The 20,594-nt window shown below is 38.4% G+C and overlaps 1 protein-coding gene across 1 annotated transcript in view; it reads left to right on the top strand.

Moving 5' to 3' along the window:
• LOC136873896 (protein CDV3 homolog) overlaps nt 1-20,594 on the top strand; it is a 66,734-nt gene that overhangs the window by 30,189 nt on the left and 15,951 nt on the right. Inside the window, exon 3 of the mRNA XM_067147223.2 lies at nt 8,360-8,452. Within this exon, the coding sequence (XP_067003324.1) occupies nt 8,360-8,452 (93 nt within the window). The remainder of the gene's footprint in view (nt 1-8,359; nt 8,453-20,594) is intronic.

Raw genomic sequence — 20,594 nt, 5'->3', positions numbered from 1 at the left:
TCAAAATCATTTTTGAAAAAAGTGTACTTTTTGAAAATAAAACTTCTATTATTGCTTGCATAAGATAATTTATAACACAAATGAGAAGTAATAAAAGGTAAACTATATTATATGGTTACAATATTGCTGGGTTAGAAAAATTCAAGCACTGTGCCATTCGTAGCTTTAAGTTCCAGTAATCCCTTCGGGAATGGAATTTTCGAAAGCACCCTGGAAGACACAGACTAACACTTCACACTTCCACCTGCTCTCTTTTCATACCTTTTAGACAGGTGTTCTTTTTTTCATGCATTTGAACAGACCTTACACACTAGTTGACATTTTCTTCTCTGTGGTGAGTTGTCGTCGGCCGCTACTTGTTTTCAAGAATGTTTTTCTCCTGCAGTTCCTCTTAAAGTCTGTTGGCTCTGTGATGATGTCGCTTTTGACTGATCAAGCCAATCTTTGCATGAAACATGCGGCCACACAAGTCACATCTAAAGGTGGGTGGAGGACGTGGTTGGATCTGATGTTTCCGCTTTTCGTGTGTTTCAATTTTTTTGTCTACGACGTGCCTGCTCAAAAGGTTAAACACCTTCTGCATAGTTTTGCACCAAAGAACACGGTTTTGTGCAGTTGTTGCCCAGCTGTTGGTATTTATGTTGGTGCTATTCATAGTCTTCTTAAGCTGGTCTTTATAACGTTTCAAAGGAGCACCTTGAGGCCTTTTGCCATGACCAATCTCACCGTAGAGAAGTTGTTTAGGCAGTCTGCTATCATTCATCCGCTGGATGTGACCAACCCATCTAAGCCAATGAATGATGATAAAGGTTTCTATGCTGTTCATATGCGCCTTGTCAAGAACAGCCACTTTACTTATGTAGTCATCCCATTTGATGTTCATGATAGATTTAAGTTTCTGCTGATGGAAGCGTTCGTTTCTTTATGTCAAGACGATAAAGTGTCCACGTTTCACATCCATACAGTAATGTTACGACTACAGCTCGCTACACCATTAGTTAGTATATAATTCGAGATCCTTATTCAATAAAACTCGGTGGGAGAGGCGGCCGTAACCTGCGTGGGCAGAGCGTATTCTATTTTCGACATCCTTTCTGAGTTGCAGTGTGTAGTTAGAATACTACCAAGGTAGGTGAATTGGTCTACTTGTTCAAGAGGTGTTCCTGCTATGGTGACATTTAGTTCACGGACAGTACCACCTGATGGCGGCTGCACAAGTACTTTAGTCTTATGGGTGTTGATGGTCAGACCAAATCGTTCATAAGCTTCCTTAAAACAGTTGATGGATGTTTGAAGCTTCTCAGGTGTATGGGTAGGTGTTGCATTGTCATCAGCACATTGAAGCTCCATTATCCGAGGACTACGAGTCAGTCAGTCTCTGAGAACAGAGCCTGGTTTGGTTGAACAGTCTGCCATCATACCAAAACTTAATTTCCACACCCACATGGTTGATAATAGAAGTCTCGTGAAGCATGGCTGCCAGGTACAGGGCGAAAAGAGTGGGGGCAAGCACACAGCCCATTTGTGATAGGAAATTCTTCTGATAGCTCATTCTGGTGCAGAACTCATCCAGCCATTCCATCGTGAAGAGCCTGAATTAAGCCTACAAAACGGTCAGGACAGCCAAAACACTGTAGTACCATCCACGTAGCTTCTCTAGGACCAGAATCAAAGGCCTTTTCTAGATCGTAAAATATCAAAATAAGCGTGACTTGTTTTTTTTTTCTGCATTTCTCGTGGATTTGTCTAGCACAAAAGATCATGTCAATGGTACCTCTTGAGGCCCAAAACCCAGATTAAGACTCGGAGTACCATTTCGGAGACAGTCTGAAGATGTTTCAACAAAATCCTTGCCAGAACTTATCCTGCTATGGATAGGAGGGAAATGCCACAATAATTGCCACAGACATGTCGATCACCTTTCTTGAAAATGGTTATTATGGTGGCATTTTTCATGTAGTGAGTATCTTGAATGGAAAGTGCTTCGTTGTCACCCTTGTGGTAAAATAGGGTTGCAGTCAAGTTCTCTCTCATTCCATTTCAGGACTGCTGGCAACAAGAGAAACTGACACATTCTTTATGAAATCTGCACATTTCCTGCATTTTCTTTTAAATTATAATCTTCTGTTTCTGAATCACTGTCTTCCATTTCTGATACAGAATTATCAAAATATTCTCATTGTCATCACTGGGCAGCTTGCTAACACAGAGTAAGTGGCTGTGCTATTTGGGTCTCGTTGCTGTCAGCATGTGGGTTTGAACCCCACTGCGGGCGGCCCTGAATTTTCGTGGTTTTACATTTTCACAACAGGCAATTGCTGGGGATGTACCTTAATTAAGGCCATGGTCTCTTCCTTCCTAATCCTATCCCTTTCCTAACCCTTTATCCCCATAAGACCTAACAGTATAGGTGCGACGTAAAGCAACTTGTAAAAAAAAAAATATCCCCTCTAGTTTGTTCAATCACTTTCTGATTTAGCTGTCCTTCCCATATTTAACTTTTGATGGTCTTGCTTTCTGTCATTCACATTCAAACTTGCTATTTCCCCAATACAGACACTGCAGCTACCGAACTCAGTGGGAAAATATTCTAGACATGGTGCTGATAAAACTGGATGAGCTCTATAGAGAAACTGAAGATACAGATGGTATGAGTGATTACGAAGCTGAGTTTGTCGTAGTTCAAAATAAATGTGATAGAAAGGAATGTTGTAAAAGTAGCACTGTAAGGCATTACCATATGTTTGATAAGAGAGGCACAGGGGCATTTAAAAAGAGTAATTTATGATCAGTGGAAAAGGGTAGATAAAAATATAAACTGCCTATAGGATGCGTTTAAAGCAGTTGTTGAGGAGTGTGAATATATGCACAGTTATCCCTAGCTATATCATCCTGTAGTTGGTGCAGTAAACAGGCTGGCATTAAATTGAGATCATGCTTTAAAACATTAATTTGAATTATGCTGCGTATGGTATACTGTACAGATATTTTTTTTGGAATGGTATTGATTCAACATTTAATTGTCTGGCTCCATGGCTAAATGGTTGGTGTGCTGGCCTTTGGTCACAGGGGTCCCGGGTTTGATTCCTGGCAGGATGGGAAATTTTAACCATCATTGGTTAATTTTGTTGGCACGGGCTGATTGTGTGTGTGTGTGTGTGTAGTCTTCATTTCATCCTCATCACGGTGCGCAGGTCGCCTACAGGAGTCAAATCAAAAGACCTGCACCTGGAGAGCCGAACTTGTCCTCGGACACTCCCGGCACTAAAAGCCATACGCCATTTCATTTCAACATTTAATTTATTAGGTATTTTTTGTATTCGTACAATACCGTGACGGATGTTACATGCAAATTTTCTACAGTTATCTTTATTCTCTCTCCCCTGCGAACCATGTGACCTTGACGCCTACACTTGCGTACACTTGTGCTCTTTGAAATCCTACTGGGGCTTCTGGCCCAATGATGCAGAGGTTAATCCTAAACTACTGAGGTGACTAGATGGTCAAGTTAATTTACAATTTACAAGTGAAAAACAGTTACAAAATCATAGTCACCTCAAGATTAATTGAAGGGGAATTTGAGAGGGGTAACTCGCTCTCTATCCTCGGTTTTCAGTTTAGTACTTTTGACTTCCTTGAGCTTTTACTTGAGAAGAAAGTAAGTTTACATTTTAGGAAATTGACTGTTACATAGTTAAAGATAGGAACCTTTCCCTCGAATCAGCTTGCGGAGTTAACTACAAAGATAGAAAAATGGTGGCCATTACCTTAAATGAAATAAGTTTCATAATGGTAGATCCGTATAGAACTGTGATTACAATAGAGTAAATTAATGTATTATTTGGGTCCATTCTTTTCAATACAAAATGTAAAGAGTTTAAATTACATAAATGATTAGGGACTAGTTTCGACCTAGTACTAGGTCATCGTCAGCCTACAGCAAAATTAAAACACAAATACCGAAGAAATTAAACAATGTAAAGACACGTAAGGTCTCGTAAAAGCACATACCATGCGAGATATTGTGCAGCACTATGTTAAAAAATAACTCTATGAAAGAGATTCATAAGAAGTCTAGTGCACATTAGAAAGATGTTATAGAAAATAATTCTTGAGTTGCTGGATAAGGAGATTAGAATATGCTGGCTCCTTTAAGATGCTGGTATCCAATTGCACTGAGCCGAAGTCACGTAGTTTATTTACGATTAAAGACCAGTGCGCCGTATAGCATTAAAAAGTTGATAGGGCTGAAAAGTTTTTTAGTTGTGGGTCAAGGAATTCAAGGCTCTTCGTGTAACATCCATCCATTGTCCTTCAAGATTCTAGAAACAGAAGAACTTTCTTCTAGCATCTTACTTCGCATCAACATTTATTTCAAGTTTATAAACATCTTGAGAAGACCATGTTACTGTAATTTCAATTGATCTTTGAATGAACAGTAGCATCGCTTGAAAAGCAACCTTTTTCGATTTCCATGACCAACAACTTAAGGATTACTTTTACAACTTGTTACTTTTATACAGCGCACTGGACCTTTTTATGGATCTCTCTTTTTTTTTAACATAATGTAGTGCATCTCTGGATTCTTAAGCCTCCACGCGCAACAATTAACTTTCTTCAAGTTCCGAAAAACTGAAGAGCCTCTCCAGCATCCATGTGTTTTTAACGTCTATGAATATCTTAAAAACCGACGTAACTTCATCTCAGTTGTTCTTCGAATATACAGCAGCAAATTTAAGAAGCCAGCATATGTTGAATTCCTTGACCACAACTAAAAAAAATTTCAGCCCTATCAACTTTTTAATGCTATACGGCGCACTGGTCTTTAATCGTAAATAAACGGCGTGACTTTGGCTCAGTGGTTCTTCAGTTGGATACCAGCATCCTAAAGGAGCCAGCATATTCTAATCTCCTTATCCAGCAACTCAAGGATTCCTATCTATAACATCTTTTAATGTGCACTGGACTTTTTATGAATCTCTCTCATAGTTATTTTTGAACATAGTGCTGCACAATATCTCCCATGGTATGTACTTTTATGAGACCTTACGTGTCTTTACATTGTTTAATTTCTTTGGTATTTGTGTTTTAATTTTGCTGTAGGCTGATTGTGGCCATTACCTTAGCCGATGTTCTGCCTGCCGATGGGTGAGGCCTCCGCCTCCTCTCTTAACACACACACTCAGTAATACGATGATCAATAAGACAAGTTATGCTAGGGGCTTTACGTCGCACCGACACAGATAGGTCTTATGGCGACGATGGGAGAGGAAAGGCCTAGGAGTTGGAAGGAAGCGGCCGTGGCCTTAATTAAGGTACAGCCCCAGCATTTGCCTGGTGTGAAAATGGGAAACCACGGAAAACCATCTTCAGGGCTGCCGATAGTGGGATTCGAACCTACTATCTCCCGGATGCAAGCTTACAGCCGCGCGCCTCTACGCGCACGGCCAGCTCGCCCGGTTAAGACAAGTTAGCTCGAAAAGGTGTCGGCTTTTATACCCGAGAGGAAGGTTCGGGAAGGCTCTGGACTAAAACCAGACACACACACCCTCTCATTTTATTGGACAGACAAAAAGTTACAAGAAGCCTATGATTGGCTGAAAATTAAATACACAAAATTTGTGATTGGCCCGAACCCAAAGTTGGCGGGATCAGTAAGAAGTGTTGCAAACCGTGAAGTATCAATAACACATGTTAATTCAGTTCAGAAAAACCCAATTTCTAGTTATTCCACTTCACACCAGAGTGCATGACATCAGTTCTTTAGTAGAAGCACCTATGGAGAAAGGTCCAAACTTCTTGAAATAGTTGTTGTAAACTGTGATATTAAAAAAAAAAAAAAAAAAAAAGAAGACATCTAGTCAGTTTAGGCACCTTAAAATAACACATTACTCTATCACTTTAGTAGTGACATCTGTTGATCACTAATTGTTTAAATTTTTATGTGCTTGATAGCATTCTTGAAGGTGCTTCATTTAATGCACAGGGTTGAGGTGTACCTCCCGGTACAGTTTTTATTATAGTTCAGCTCTCATTTAGATATTTCTTTATCTTTGTACTAAACTATTCACAATAAACTACTGTTCAAAATATGAAAGGGCTGATGACCTTAGATGTTAGGCCCCTTTAAACAACAAGCATCATCATCAAAATATGAAAGATTTATTAAGTTCTGGCAAACCCAAGAAACTCCTACGCATCTTCAAAAATGTATGCTATTTTTTAGGTATGTAAAATTGGAATTTATATGGTTTTAGTAATTATATAATTAAAAGTGTATAAATCTGAAAAGTGGCTTGAACCAAGTGTAGGATGTATTTGAGTTTAATGTTAATTGAGTCCTAAGTATAAGGTACAGCACGAAGAGAAATTAAATAAATGAAAAAAAAAAAAAATTTGTGGGCTATGCATGTAGCCCACGCGAGTGTTCCTGTAACAAGTTTTGCACTAGTACTTGAGGGTTAGGAAAGTATGTTGTATACAGCAATGTATAAATGTGGTTTTGGATCAAATTTAAGAATTAAACTAATGATTTTGATTATGCCCATAGTATATATACTTCATAGTAAATTAGAAGATAATTATTTCTGTAAAAGCAAGAGCTGTGCATTAAATAGAACAAGGATATATTTCTTGAAAAAATCATTGTTACACATTCACCAGAATTCAGTTTAGTCAAATATTTTGAAGTCGTTCTTACTTATTTTGCAGCTTTTCCTCCTTCAAATGTAAGGTCATTTAATTGATTACTTCAGTGATTTGAGTTGATATGAGTAAGAAACTGGAACCACGGATAAGGCTGTATGTGAATGATATCCTGTATAGAGTGATAAATAATTTACAGGATTGTGAGCATCTACAAAAAGACAGCAGACAATGGTATCATGGTAAACGGGTTGAAAAGTCAGGTTGTAAGTTTTACCAAGAGGAGAAGTCTTCTCAATTTTAAGTACTGTGTTTATGGGGTGAAACTACCTCATGAAGATCACTGTAAGTACTCAGGTGTTAATATAAGGAAAGATCTTCATTAGAGTAATCACATTAACAAGATCATATAGTTATGATCCTATAGTTATGAGGGTATTTAGGGATTGTAGTAAGGATGTTAAGGAGAGAGCATGCAATTTCTCTTAAGACTCCATTTCAAATATGGTTCCAGTGTGTGGGACATAATACGTGAACTGGAAAAGATCCAAAGGAAAGCAGCACTATTTGTTCTGGATAATTTCCAACAAAAGGGTAGTGTTATGAAAACATTGCAAACTCTGAACTGGGAAGAGTTTTGAGCAGGAGACGAAATGCTCAACTAAGCAGTATGTTTTGAGCTATCAGTGGAGAGATGGTGTGGAGTGGCATTAGTGGACGAATTAGCTTGAGTGGAGCTTTTAAAGGTAGGGAAGATCATAATATGAGATAAAGTTGGGATTCAAGATGACAAACTGGGGCATTTATTCATTTATAGGAAGAGGAATTAGGGAACGAAATAATTTATCAAGGGTAATATTTGATAAATTTCAAAGTTCTTTGAAATCATTTAAGAAAATTCTAGGTAAACAATTGATAGGGACTCGGTCACCTGGGTGACAGCCCTAAATTCAGATCAGTAATGATAATGATTGAGTGAACTCGTTATGCATAATTTCTTAAATAAAATTTGCAAATGAGAGACTGTAAACAACTGTGTACAAACGAGACAATGCTGCCTGCTTGCTTACTCCAGTAGTGAGTCACGAGTGAACAAAGATTCCTGATGGGAAACATGATGTAATGTATCTGGTCACACATGCATATCAAAAAATTCAAGTGTAAGTTGTAGAATTATAACTGCGTAATAGACATCACAAGATAATACGAAAAATTTAAAAATTGTAAAATGTACATTTTTGGGGCAATTTTCTTTTAAATTCTGTTAACCTGTGTTGCTGCAATCTTAGGGGCATGCAAAAATAATTATTTAATCTGGGCATCTGCTTATTTTCACATTTGATTTGCACAGTTGCTTCCAAACAACTTTCCCATTATGATTCAATATTAATTGAAGCATTCTCTGCTATTACTGGATACAAGACAGAATAACTGATGGTATCTCATAAAGGATGTGTTAAGAATCTTAAAGGCATGTAATGGAATATTGTAGAGGGTTTTGCTTTGGTTTAAAATGGTACTACATTTAAAAGATGGTAAGAAGTATTCAAAAATGTTTGTAATGTCAGGTTTTAGTAGGAATTTTAGTATCAATTGTGTCTCTAGTATGTTGATTACTGAATTTTCTGTGTGGCTGTCTTCAGCTGTATATGGAATGTTTTTTTGTTTTGTTCAAGTTTTCTGATTTCACAACTGTTAATTTTATTCCTTTCAGATGTGGAGAAACGACCGGAACGAGAAATTCATACGAGCAGTACCTATGTCCCACCAGCTAAGCGCAATCAGCCTAAGGAACTTTCTCATGCTAGTAAGCTGTCTTTCAGTTCTTCTTTTGTTTGTTTTGGAATGATGTAAGTTCACGGAACAAAAACTGACTCATTTATTAAATGAAATGGCGTATGGCTTTTAGTGCCGGGAGTGTCCGAAGACATTTATTAAATGATAACTAATAACGAACTGGTCTGCCATTGGCATGAAAAGCGGCAGCAGTTCATAGTGGCATGGGCTCATCAAGTCTGTGGATGAGGTTCACATTGATTTGAAGTTACTCTGTCTCACCTGGTCCCGAAATTCAACAAGGGTCCTGGGATTGCTGTGGTGCTACTTAACCCTTTCTTCTAGCTGGGTTCAGAGGTTTTTTCAAAAGGACTCAAATTAGGGGATTAGGGTTCGGCCAGAAAAGACAAGAGCTCTTCAGATTGTTAGTCGTTCCAGTCAGTGACAGCTCAGGCCTGATGCTGATGAAATTTATTGTCCTGAACAGTGGCTTTGTCCACAGCTGGATTCTCAGTTGGATGTTGTATTAAGGCAGGACTTGCTCGTGAAAGTGCCAAAAGCAAATGCGAGTTACTATAGACTGCAACAAGAGGGCCCAGAACATAAAATACTCATCTCCTACTTGTACTGCAGGGTTCTTGGAATGCTTCTTGCTGTCGTGATGCCCTCTACACCTTGAATCATTACTGTAAAGACAAGGGAGTCTCATCAGACCATGTGGCCTATTTCCATTCCTCTATTGTCCAGTTCTTGTGGCATTTAGCCTACTGAAGTAGGCTTTTTTTGTGAGGAGATGTTCGAAGAGGCCTCTTGCCGGTTAACCTACTCCAGGAATGCTGTTACCTGCATGCTGAAAGCAGCATATGTGGACTGTTGATGTTCAGCAATTGTCTCGTTGGAAAGTGGTTTGAGGACACTTCACGTGATTTTCTCCATGTGATGCTCGCCTTTGGTGCCTGTCAGTGAGCCCTTTCTTCTGACCCTGCCTACTTGATGTGCACAGTGTTTTCTTCCATTTCCTAAACATGTGTTTTTACTGTGTGTCTACTAGGAAAGTTGCTACCTCCTATAGACTGTGTCCTTTTGGCCATCCAAGTGCATTCATACCATTCTTTGAGTCTCTAGCATCCTTGTTGCATTTCATCCAAGAAGATGCAGAAAACACATCTTTCATTCTACTCCAACTGCAGCTTGTATTTTGGGGCGCATAGCCCAATGACCCGCTTATTGCTTTGCTGGACTATGATGTATGGAGGCCTTTTGGCTATATGAAAAACTCAACCTGTACATAATCTCAAAGTGGGGATTAATTATTTTGTCCAATGTGCTTATACACCTAAAAATTGTAAACATTGAATAACCAAACTGCATATTACCCATCCAAACAGCGACACTAGTCACCATTAGAGAAGATATCAATGTCCACCTGTAGTTGGGGATGTAGAATACACCCACGATATCTCTTGCATGTAGTAAGAGTCTACTAAAAGAAGTAACCTTTGTAAAGAACTGGACTGCAGCATTGGAATGGTGAATTAAGACACCTGTGGGAGTGAGGGTGTGAATACCTCCAGAGGTAATCTCTGTCTGTCGTAAAAGGATCATATGGCTATATTTCTCTGCTTGAGAATTCGACCAGTCTGTACATACTATTATGCCTATTTGGAATCGTTATAAATTGGTCCCGAGGTAATGTCTTCCAAGCCAGGCAGATATTGCCTTGGCTGCATGGAAGCTACAGAGGCAGTCTATGATTGAAGTCTGTAGCATATCGGGAGGATAGTTTGGTCATGGCTTCCAAATGTCAAAAGTCTGTCCAGATTGGTCCACCACTCAAATATTGAACTTTTCATCATGTACAGGGTGCAAACTTGTGGGAGCAAGTGCAGCATGCATGAAAGGGATCCAACTTTCATAGGTTCCTGGTTGCTGCCAGAACTGATGGGCAGGATTTCAATTCAGTCACTTTCAGTAGACACAAAGAAGGTGTCTACAGCAAACTTGAGGAGGTGTAAAAGTTGTGCAATGGAAGCTTGGTGCTTTAGATGCGCACCGTGACTTATGCTGATGGGTTGCTGAAGTGTGACCCCTATTTATTACTATATATATCCTCCTATTCAATACAGTATAATATCATTGCATTTTGTATTTTGTATAGAACAGGATGTTACTTTTGAAAATTAATAAATTTTATATAAGAGTGTGACCACTTTGGTAAAACCCCTATCATTGTGGAAGAGCACAGATCTCTGAATCTACTTTGTGAAGTGATCTTCCACCAAGATTTGATCTTGAACAATAATGTGCTAATGGAATACATGAAGAACCTTGGCATGACGTTGTGCGTTATATGGAAGGTCAGCAGCGGAGATGTTGCCACTGGTGCCTTTGTTGTCTCATTTAACTGTGAGTGTTATCAGAGAAAGTCAAAGTATTAGGCTGTTGTTCCGATGTGAGGCCATATATCCTGCCTCTGATGTGATACTACAGGGTCTTTCACTCAAGGTGGGGCCGGCTGGCGGAGCGCAGCAGGTAGAAGGGCAAGCTGAGGGTCAGGCGAGCACATGGCAACGCGGAGCTGAGACAGTTGCCAAGCAGGATTTGTCGAGTAAAGTTGACTTTATTTCATTAATAGCCTATTTTAAGTTTGTTTATAATGTGTGTACATGTTAGTGGTTATTGTTTACGACGTGTATGGTGTTATTGTTTAACTGTTATTGTGCTTAAAAATTTTATAACGTGTTATTGCTATTGTTTCAGTAATGTCTCAAACTGCGTACACATTAGAATAAAAGATTTTTATATACGACACATACGTATTGACAAATTCCTGTAGAGAAGTTAGAAGGCGGTATATGGGAAAATTCCCGGATGCGAACATTCCAGGTAGAGAAACTGTAAGAAGACTTGTGAACAAATTTGGAAGCACAGGTTCAATTTTCAATAGAAAGTGAAGAGTAAAAGAGCGTGTGCTTACTGAGGAGAAATTAAGCGAAGTAAGGGAAAAATTAGAACATACTCCTACAAAATCGCTCAACAAACTTTTGCAGGAAACACAAATTTCGATTACCACCGTGTGGCGAGCTACGAAATGAAAAATAAGGTTTATGCAACAAACCTTCACACTCTAGATGATTCCAAACAAAATATTATGAGAGAAATTTAGGCTGTCTAGGTAGATGAACTAATGCGTGTGAATGAAAATTTCCTTAAACAAGGCTAGAAATGTGTAGATGCAGATGGAGGACATTTTCAACTTCTTCTGTGACAAGGTGAGTAATTATTTTACTTCGATTATGTGTTATTGTATGTGCTTGTTATTTACATGCGATTCGATCGGGCACTCTCTCAGCCCCAAGCTTAGAGAGTTACCCTGTGCTCATCTAACCAGCTCACCCTTTTACCTGCTGTGCTCTGCCGGCCGGTCCCACTTCGAGTGAAAGACCCTGTATAACTGCCAAAGGGTTGGGCACATGGTATCTCGTTTGAACAAGTTTATATATGGAAGTTGTGAATAAAAAACTCGTTGCAGAGCAGTTCACACCTCATTCTCTCAAGATGGGAACTGTCCTGTCTATCTAATTGGAAGAAGATCCAGGAAGGATATTAAAACCCTGGATGGTATTTCATGTCAGGAAGCATGCTGCAATTTTAATTTCTTGAATGCTCCATCAAAACAATTAGACTTAAGAATTATTGTACAGGGTCTGTCGAGTTTGTCCCTTCTTCCAGAAACAACATAGAGGATTGCTGCGCCCAAAGCAGCGGTTGCTCCTGTGAGTAATGCTGCAAAGAATAAAAGTCTGAAAGTAAGATCTGCCACACCTTCGGCCACAAAAAAGCTTGATCTGGCAAAGGAAACTTAGCTTGTGAATAAGGGCTAAATCTCTGTCCCAAAGAGGCCGGTAAAAGCCGCTCCTATGCCTGTAGAGGTGGTTTTGTTGACCAGGACTGGGAATATCCCTTCCAGCTCACCTGAACAAGAAAATAAGGTGGGAAAGAACGGAGTTTTACCCAACTGCTCGCCCACTTCTCCTATGAAGGAGAAACCATGCCCCCATCCAGAGGGTATTTGCAATGCCAGCTGAAGCATCTGCTCCAAAGACTGTTTGCTTCTCTCATATGATTCTCCCCACCACTGTAAAACATCTCTGAGACCTTCTGGGACCCTTTACCTCTCTGAACCTTGTCAGGTGACAAGGTGATGGACATTGAGGGTTCACCTTCATCCTCAAGATGGAGATGGAAGCAATGTATAGGTTAGAAAGCAGCTTGCCAATTGAAATCTAACACAGACAAGCAAGAATCCACACTTTGGCACCATTACACTGTACTGTTAACGATTATGACAGGTATCTTATTGAGTTACGTCAGCTAATCAGCGAGTTTGTGGTAGGTATAATCTGCATTCAAGAAAAAGAAATCTTCGGCCAGATCATCATACAGTGTGAGAAATTTTAGACTATACTCAAAAGAATGGGGATAATGCCAACTGAGCTTCTGGTGGTGTTTGTATCTTGATCCGATATCTACAGCAAACCGGTTCCATTAAGAACCGAGCTAGAATAGTAGCAGTACTTTTTCCTTGCCTGTCAAGACTACAATGTATATTTACCACTAGACCAGCCTCTTATTGCAGCAAAATGTTGCTGTAACAAATACCAGTGTAGCAAAATGTTCCTATTTGCAAAATTATTTTTAAGGTCCATCCCTTTTCTCCATTTAATGTGTGCTAAAACATTTTAATGAATTTCAAATTTTCATTATAACAAATTACAATTTTGCCTCTTTGCTTATACAGGGTTCTCAGTGACCTGGAAAGTCAGGGATTGTCAAGGAATTAAAAATTATCAGGGAAAGTCAGGGAAGTCTCTTAAAAATTGGTGTGTGTCAGGGAAGTTGACTCAAATTTGTTACGTGTTAGGTAATTCATACTGATGACAAACTGCAACCTGTGAATCCTTTGAAGCGGGGAAAAGTGATCAATTGATGAGGTAAGTTGAATTTTATTTTAAAAAAATTAAAATTGTATATGTTTCGAGCTATGGCAGCATTAAAACAAGACGAGTTTGTTGCTGAAAAGTGTGTGGCAACTCTGCCCCTACCAAGCTGTACAAGTATATTTATTTTCCAACAAGGTATCTTTACATTGCTGAGATAAATGTGTTTGTGCTTTTATATAGTTTTTGTGTACAATTAACATGCTTTTCTTTTTTTCAGATTAGGCCTATGCATTAGATAAGATGGCAAGAAAAACAACTTTCAACTATCAATGGCTTGATTCAACCCTTAATCCAGAGTTTGTAGATTGACTCAGTGATGTACCGGACAATAAATTTGAAGCCTAGTGTAATGTGTGCAGAAAGTTTAAACTCCAGCAATATGGGGTGCCAGGCAATTCATTCACATAGAACTGGACCAAAACACACTCAACTTCAGAATATTAAATCAAGACAGCCATTATTGTCATTTTTTGTCAAACCTAGCACTAATTCAACAAAATTAAGAAGTGTAGCTGCTAGTTCAACAGAAACAAGGATTGTCTACATTGGATATGGATCTCTTGATAATGCCGCTGTCAAATCATGTGTTAGCTCGACAAACTGTAAAGACTGAGGCAGGGAGAGAAAGGGGAAAGTCAGTACACTGTGCTACTTCTTATTTGAATAAAGATGAAGTAGCCAAAGCAGAAATTTTATAGACTTTAAAAGTTGTTGTTAGTAAATACAAGAGGAGTTCATGTGCAGATATACGTGATACATTTAAACTTATGTTCCCAGATATTGCAGTTGCATCGAAATTCACCATTGGTGAAAGTAAGTGTTCCTACGTGATTAATCATGGTATTGCACCACTTTTCAGTGAGTTATTCACAAACGATTTGAAAACTTGAGGACTATGTAGTTTCTCTTGATGAGTCACTCAATAAGGTAACACAACAAGGACAAATGGATCTCATTGTCAGATTTTTTTATATCAACACTCATAAAGTGGTTTCTAGATATTGGAACAGTGTTTTTCTAGGTCGTGCTACTGCCCAAGATCTGCTGCAGAAATGAAATCGTGGACTGCAACCTCTTCAGAGAAAAAACTTGTTGCAGGTCTCGATAGATGGGCCTAATGTGAACTTGAGCTTTCTCAGGAAACTTGAAGTGGAAATGAAGACAGAAAATTCTGATGGGAAAAAGGTATTGAACCTGGGAGTGTGTGGTTTGCATGTCATTAATGGAGCTGTTGAAACAGGTTTAATGACTGTAAATTAGGAGCTTAACTTATTCCTGCATAAAATGTATTATTTATTCAAAGACTCACCAGCTCGTCGGGCCTAGTTCACTGCAGTGACTGGTAGTACCGTGTTCACACTGAAGTATTGTACAGTACGATGTTCCTTGTCTGGAACGAGCCTTAGAAGTATTTCACCATATCAAGGCATATGTTGCAAATGCTAAGTTGCCAGAAAGTAAGTCCTGTAAAAATATTAAAGAACATATTCAAGACCCTTAATAAAATGCAAACTAGCATTTTTCAAAACCATTTCTTTGGAATGCGAGCCTTTTCTCAGGCGATTTCAAAGTAACAAACCGCTTGCTCCATTTTTATACTCCCATCTGAATGAACTATTAAGAAGTTTGATGAATCTCTTTGTCAAGCGTAGTAAAATGGCAAATGCCATTGGTATTAGGGGTGTGATTTTGCTTGATGTACAGGACCCAACAAACTTAATTGAGGTAGGTAAAGTTGATGTTGGATTTAGTACGAAAAAGGAACTTAAAGAACTAAAATTGTCAGAGAGAGAGAGATTCTATTTTAAACACGGGTTTCAGAAAATGTTAGTGGCAGTTGTGACAACACTGTTGGATAAGAGTCCTTTAAAGTATAGTTTAGTGAAAGGTCTTGTGAGTTTGAACCCACATATAATATATCAGCAACCAAGATTTGGTCAGACCCAAATGGAATATGTCTTGGAAGTGTTGCATGAAACTAACAAAATAATTGAAAATGTTAAAGCACAATACATTTCTGTGTTGTGAATCAGAGGAAGCTTTGGAAACTAAATTCAAAGAATATATCTCAATATCTGATGATAGTATGTGTTCAGACATTTTCTTTGCTGACATTTTAGCAGAAAACAAACAGTATAGTGAACTTTGGCAGGTAATAAAGCTTTATCTTATGTCTTAATGGAAATGCTGCAATGGAGAATGGCTTTTCTATAAATAAATCAATGTTGGTAGAAAACATGCATGAGGAGTCAGTTATTGCACAAAGACAAGTGTATAATTCCGTTTTGTACTATGGAGGTGTCAGATACGTACCAATTAATCATAGAATGTTATCGGTGAGATGTGCTCATCAGAAATACCAGGATAACTTGCAGAAGACACACCTGAAGGTCAAGCAAGAGGACAGGAAAATAGCGGAGAAACGAAGGATAAGTGATGAAATAAGAAAGTTGGAAGACGAAAAAAAAAAGTTAAGAGAATGCAGTCACAAAAATGTGTAGCCAGAATTGAAGATAAAAACCAGAAAAAATTGTATGTAATTTTGTTGTGCTGAATTTTTTTTTTTTTTTACATTATTGCAAAGATTGTGTGTTCAATAGTATTTTTAATAGTAATACTTTCATTATTAATGTATAAATAACACGTATTAACATTTATTATTATCAAGCAGATCATTATTAAATTGTATGCACTTTACTGTTCAAAATGTTGTATTTCCTATTTGAGTAATAATTATTGTGTGCAGGTGTGTGTTGGACAACTAATGGGGATGGAGGAGGCTGTTAAAAATTGTGCAAATGCCAAATTTTTGTCAGGGAAATGTCAGGAATTAGTTTGACTTTGTGGCTGGGAACCCTGTTATATTTAATTTATTTTTCAAACTATATTTGAAATTTGTTCAGTTTTATAATATAATTATTTTTCTTGTTAAATTATTTTTATTATTCAGAGTATGGTAGCCATTTTCCATACATGTACACAATTGGTTAAGCAGGATATTCATTGAAAGTAACCAATAAGTTTTGCACAACTTCCCATGTGAGAATGTTGTGTTATTCGCTAGGTAGGAGTGCAAAGTTTACAATCAACCAATAGCTGTTATATCGTATCTACTATTGTGTGTATTTCGTATCACGTGTTCATTGTTCATCTTTCATTCATAATTGTTTATATTGTTTAAAGGAGTGGTCGTCCACCTTTTCAATACATTACATTATTAAATATTCAAGAAGAATATATTATAAAATCTTTTCAGTACATGTTTTGTCCTCTAGTTAGGGACATATTCAGCTGATGATGACAATTACCAGAGATCCATTATTCAAAGACACAAGTTAAAATTGGCCGTAATAAATATTTTTTAAAAAGGCTTGCACAATAAAAGGAACATTGTGAGACTTTTCTAATTTTATTTTTCTTTTTTTTTTTTTTTTTTTTTTTGTCAAATCCAACTGTATAAATTAACTATATTATAAAATGATTGACAATGTTCATTAAAATGAGGGCAAGATAAAATATCTGAAGAAAACACATTAAAAATACACTGAGTGGCCAAAGGTCACGGGAAGAGGAGTCCCATTAGAAAATGTGCTGTGTAGGAGCTTTGCGGCTAGTTGCGGGGTAGCTGAGCCGTCTGTCACGGACAACAGTATTGTGAAGATGGAAACACATCACGAGTTAACCGACTTTGAACGTGGGATTATCATCGGTGCATGGGTCATAGCATTGCAAAGATTACACGCGAATTAGGGTTTCTGAGGTCAACGGTCAAGGGTGGATCTTTAATATGCAGAGAGAATGTTACCTCCCGCATAAACCGCTGCCATAGTCTTCACCAGCCGATGTCCAACTCGTGTCCCTTTGCTGATACCTCAATGCAGAACTCAACGATGTGCATGGGTCCGCGAACATCAGCAATGGACCATGGAACAGTGGTGGCGTGTGGTATGGTGCATTGAAGCCTGGTTCCAGTTGTATCGAGCTGATGGGCACATGAGAGTGTGGTGTATGCCCCAAGAAGCTATGGATTCTGTGTGTTAATAAGGTTGTGTGCAGGCGGGAGGTGGCTTAATTCTGTTCAAGGCGGCATTTCTATGGTTGCAGTTAAGCTTCATTGTCCGGCTGCAAGGAGCGCTGAAAGGTGCACGGTATGTGGACATTCTTTCAGACAATCTGCATCCCTTTCTTGCTCTACAATACCCTGATGGAGACGCCATGTTTCAACAGGACAATGCTCCATGTCACCGCTCTGTGGTGGCACGCAGGTGGTTGGAGGAGCATTCCAGTAAAGTTACGACCATGGATTGGTCCCCCCAGATCCCCTGATCTTAATTCAGTTGGGCGTTTATGGGATGCTGTCTATGCTTCTGTACGCTCCACGAACCCTGTACCAACTACACAAGACCAATTGTAGGTAGCAGTGCAAGATGCATGGATCCAGATCCCTCCAGAATGATTACAACATCTTGTAGAGTCAATGACTCGCCGTATTGCTGCCGTTTTGAGGGCTCGCTGGGGAGCAACTCATCAACATCACATTCAGTGTCTTCCCATGACTTTTGGCTACTCAGTGTAGTTTACTAACTTTAAATTGAATGTACCATATTTCATCGCATAATTGTCTTACTTTTTTATAACAAAATTTTCTTTAAAAAAATTGCAGAGTGCGACCATTACAAGAATTTTAAATACCAAATGTTAGCATTACTCACAAAAATAATTTATTGATAAAAGTGTAAGGTGCATGTAATATTCGCGTATTTAAAACGAAATAATTAAAATAGTCCAAATCAAACATATAAATAACATGAGTATATGTATGACACATGGCAATTAGGGTATGGTTCCAGTGTATGGGACCCTCATCAGGATTACTTGATTCGAGAACTGGAAAAAAAGTCCATAGAAAAGCAGCAAGATTTGTAGTTTGACATGGTCGCAAGAGAATGTAAAATTTATTCACCAGTGATGTTATGAGCGCTCATTTGAAATACGTAAGGCTGTAAAGTAGTGCTTTTCGGCAACGTCGCCAGGAAATCCTGTCTACTAGTACGGCTTTCCAAGCCTTGCAACCAGGGTTGCATTGGTGCAGGTACGTGCAGGTAAATGGTGACAAAATGAGTCTCTTGAGAATCTCGTTCACAAACAAGAAGTTAATATTTGTTCTTATCACTGGTAACGTCAAAATGATTGTGTCCCTTTTTCATTAACACTGCCATGTAATCAGCTGCTGTGGGTCACATTCTTGTAGTCTGCTATAATACATAGTCGAACACTCCAGTATCGGGAAATTTACGAGTAGGTACACCCCTGCTTGCAATTTTTGTAGTTCACCTGAAGTGGGTGTTTCCATGTCCTGGGGTTATGATGTAGGTTTGTACCATTTCATGTCGGTAATATTGAACAGTTCCTGGCAGTAATTTACATGGCAATACATTAATGTGTGAAACATTTATTTGTGGTCATGGGTAATTACAGAAACCATTCTGTGGTCTTCAAGCTAAACTTAATTGTCTTCCGCTGAACAGTATGGAAACAGAGCTGAGGAAAGAAAATTTTCCACGAATGAAAAGTTGGTGTGTAACTGGTGGAAATTAAAAGACAGGCTAAAAGAATGCAAACTGTTCTATATGTGTGTTTGTGAGCTGGAGCGGCAGCTTCGCCGTACGACATCATGTGATCACAGTTGATCAACGTGGCAGGATCCCAGTCCTCCGAAGTAGTCTCCGCATTGTCAATGTCAATATATTCGGCGAAGTTGTACCGACATCTCGCAAACTTGACTGTGTTGCTAAACTCCCATTCATGTATTTAAATTGTATTTTCGTATCCAATTTACATTGCAGTTCTGTTTACCTTTAAGTGCATTGAGGAACACAATTCAAACATGTGACGATTATGCGATGAAATTTTAAAATCAGATTTTTTTAAAGTGACAATAAACGATGCGATAAAATACGGTAATATTCAACTGCCAAAGAGTCATTAACGCTTAAATGACCTAAAAGATTCAACTTGATAGCATTCATTCTGTTCCATTTTGACGTTGTCCATCACAGCTACATGGTGATTGATGTTTTAACAAATCCATTCTTCCTCCACAACATTTAATACATTTTAGTTGATTCAGCAGCATCCTTTCAGCTCGTCAAGAAAATGTTAATTTATGAACTTTTTAACAACCAAAAAGCTTGCTTTTGTCAGTCTTTTATGAACTATGATGTTTTTATAAGAACACTTGTTCATTGAATTGTGATTGTGTGTTATTACGTATTACATAATTTTTAATTTTTTTTTTACAGTTGAAGAAAGTTCAGTAAGAGCCAAAACATGTACTGGTTTTTAATCATGGCAAAAATTTTCAATTTTTTAGAGTACAAAATTGAAATATTTTATTATTGGAAAGTGGAAAAGTCTCTTTAAAAAAAAAAATCCTGTACAACAGTTTTGTTAGTCAATATAGAAAAATTATGAAGTTTCTTACATTGAAAATTTTCCTATTCTTTGTTGAAACAGATGTCCATCGAGGCAGCACCTTGGTAGATTCTGAAACACTGATTGGCCAAAGTTAACATCACTACCTATCTTTTAAGAGACGGAGCATGGGTGATGTGATATACCGCATATCTTACCAATAATTTTGGCTGCTGCTGAGGAGTCAATTCCATTCTTGTCTGGGTTCTCGGCGTAAAGTCGTTCCCCGGTGGAATGATGAAATAAAAGATCAACATCGCGTTCACAGACTCTATGGAAGTCAGCTCATTGTGGCCAGTTGGGTAACATTAAAGAAACTTTACACTAAGGTGCAAGTTATATTTGGCAGAATAAGAAAGCTACATGGGAAAGGTATGCATCGTCCATGAGGTCGCACATAACACAGTTGTCTGAAGTGCGGACTAAACTCCGATGCATTTTGGGGACACAAGGAGCTTCCATTGTACCGGGAATTTCCATTGCAGGCAGTATAATCACTAATCTAGCCTTGGTCGCTAATCATGTAAATCACTTAGAAGATCAGTCGGGTTGTGGAATTCAGAATGCCTCCATCTTTGTTTTACTACTTGTGGTTCAGACAATTATAACATGCCCTTTACGGAGGCACCTTGGCACTTTGCAAGGACGTGACTTCTGGGTCAGATAATGTTCACAACCAGATTCCCTAAGAGTGTT

Source organism: Anabrus simplex, chromosome 5, assembly GCF_040414725.1.
Source record: "Anabrus simplex isolate iqAnaSimp1 chromosome 5, ASM4041472v1, whole genome shotgun sequence".
In the NCBI taxonomy this organism is placed as follows: domain Eukaryota; kingdom Metazoa; phylum Arthropoda; class Insecta; order Orthoptera; family Tettigoniidae; genus Anabrus; species Anabrus simplex.
Note: the sequence above shows the minus strand (reverse complement) of the source record. Positions and strands in the feature narration are given on the sequence as shown.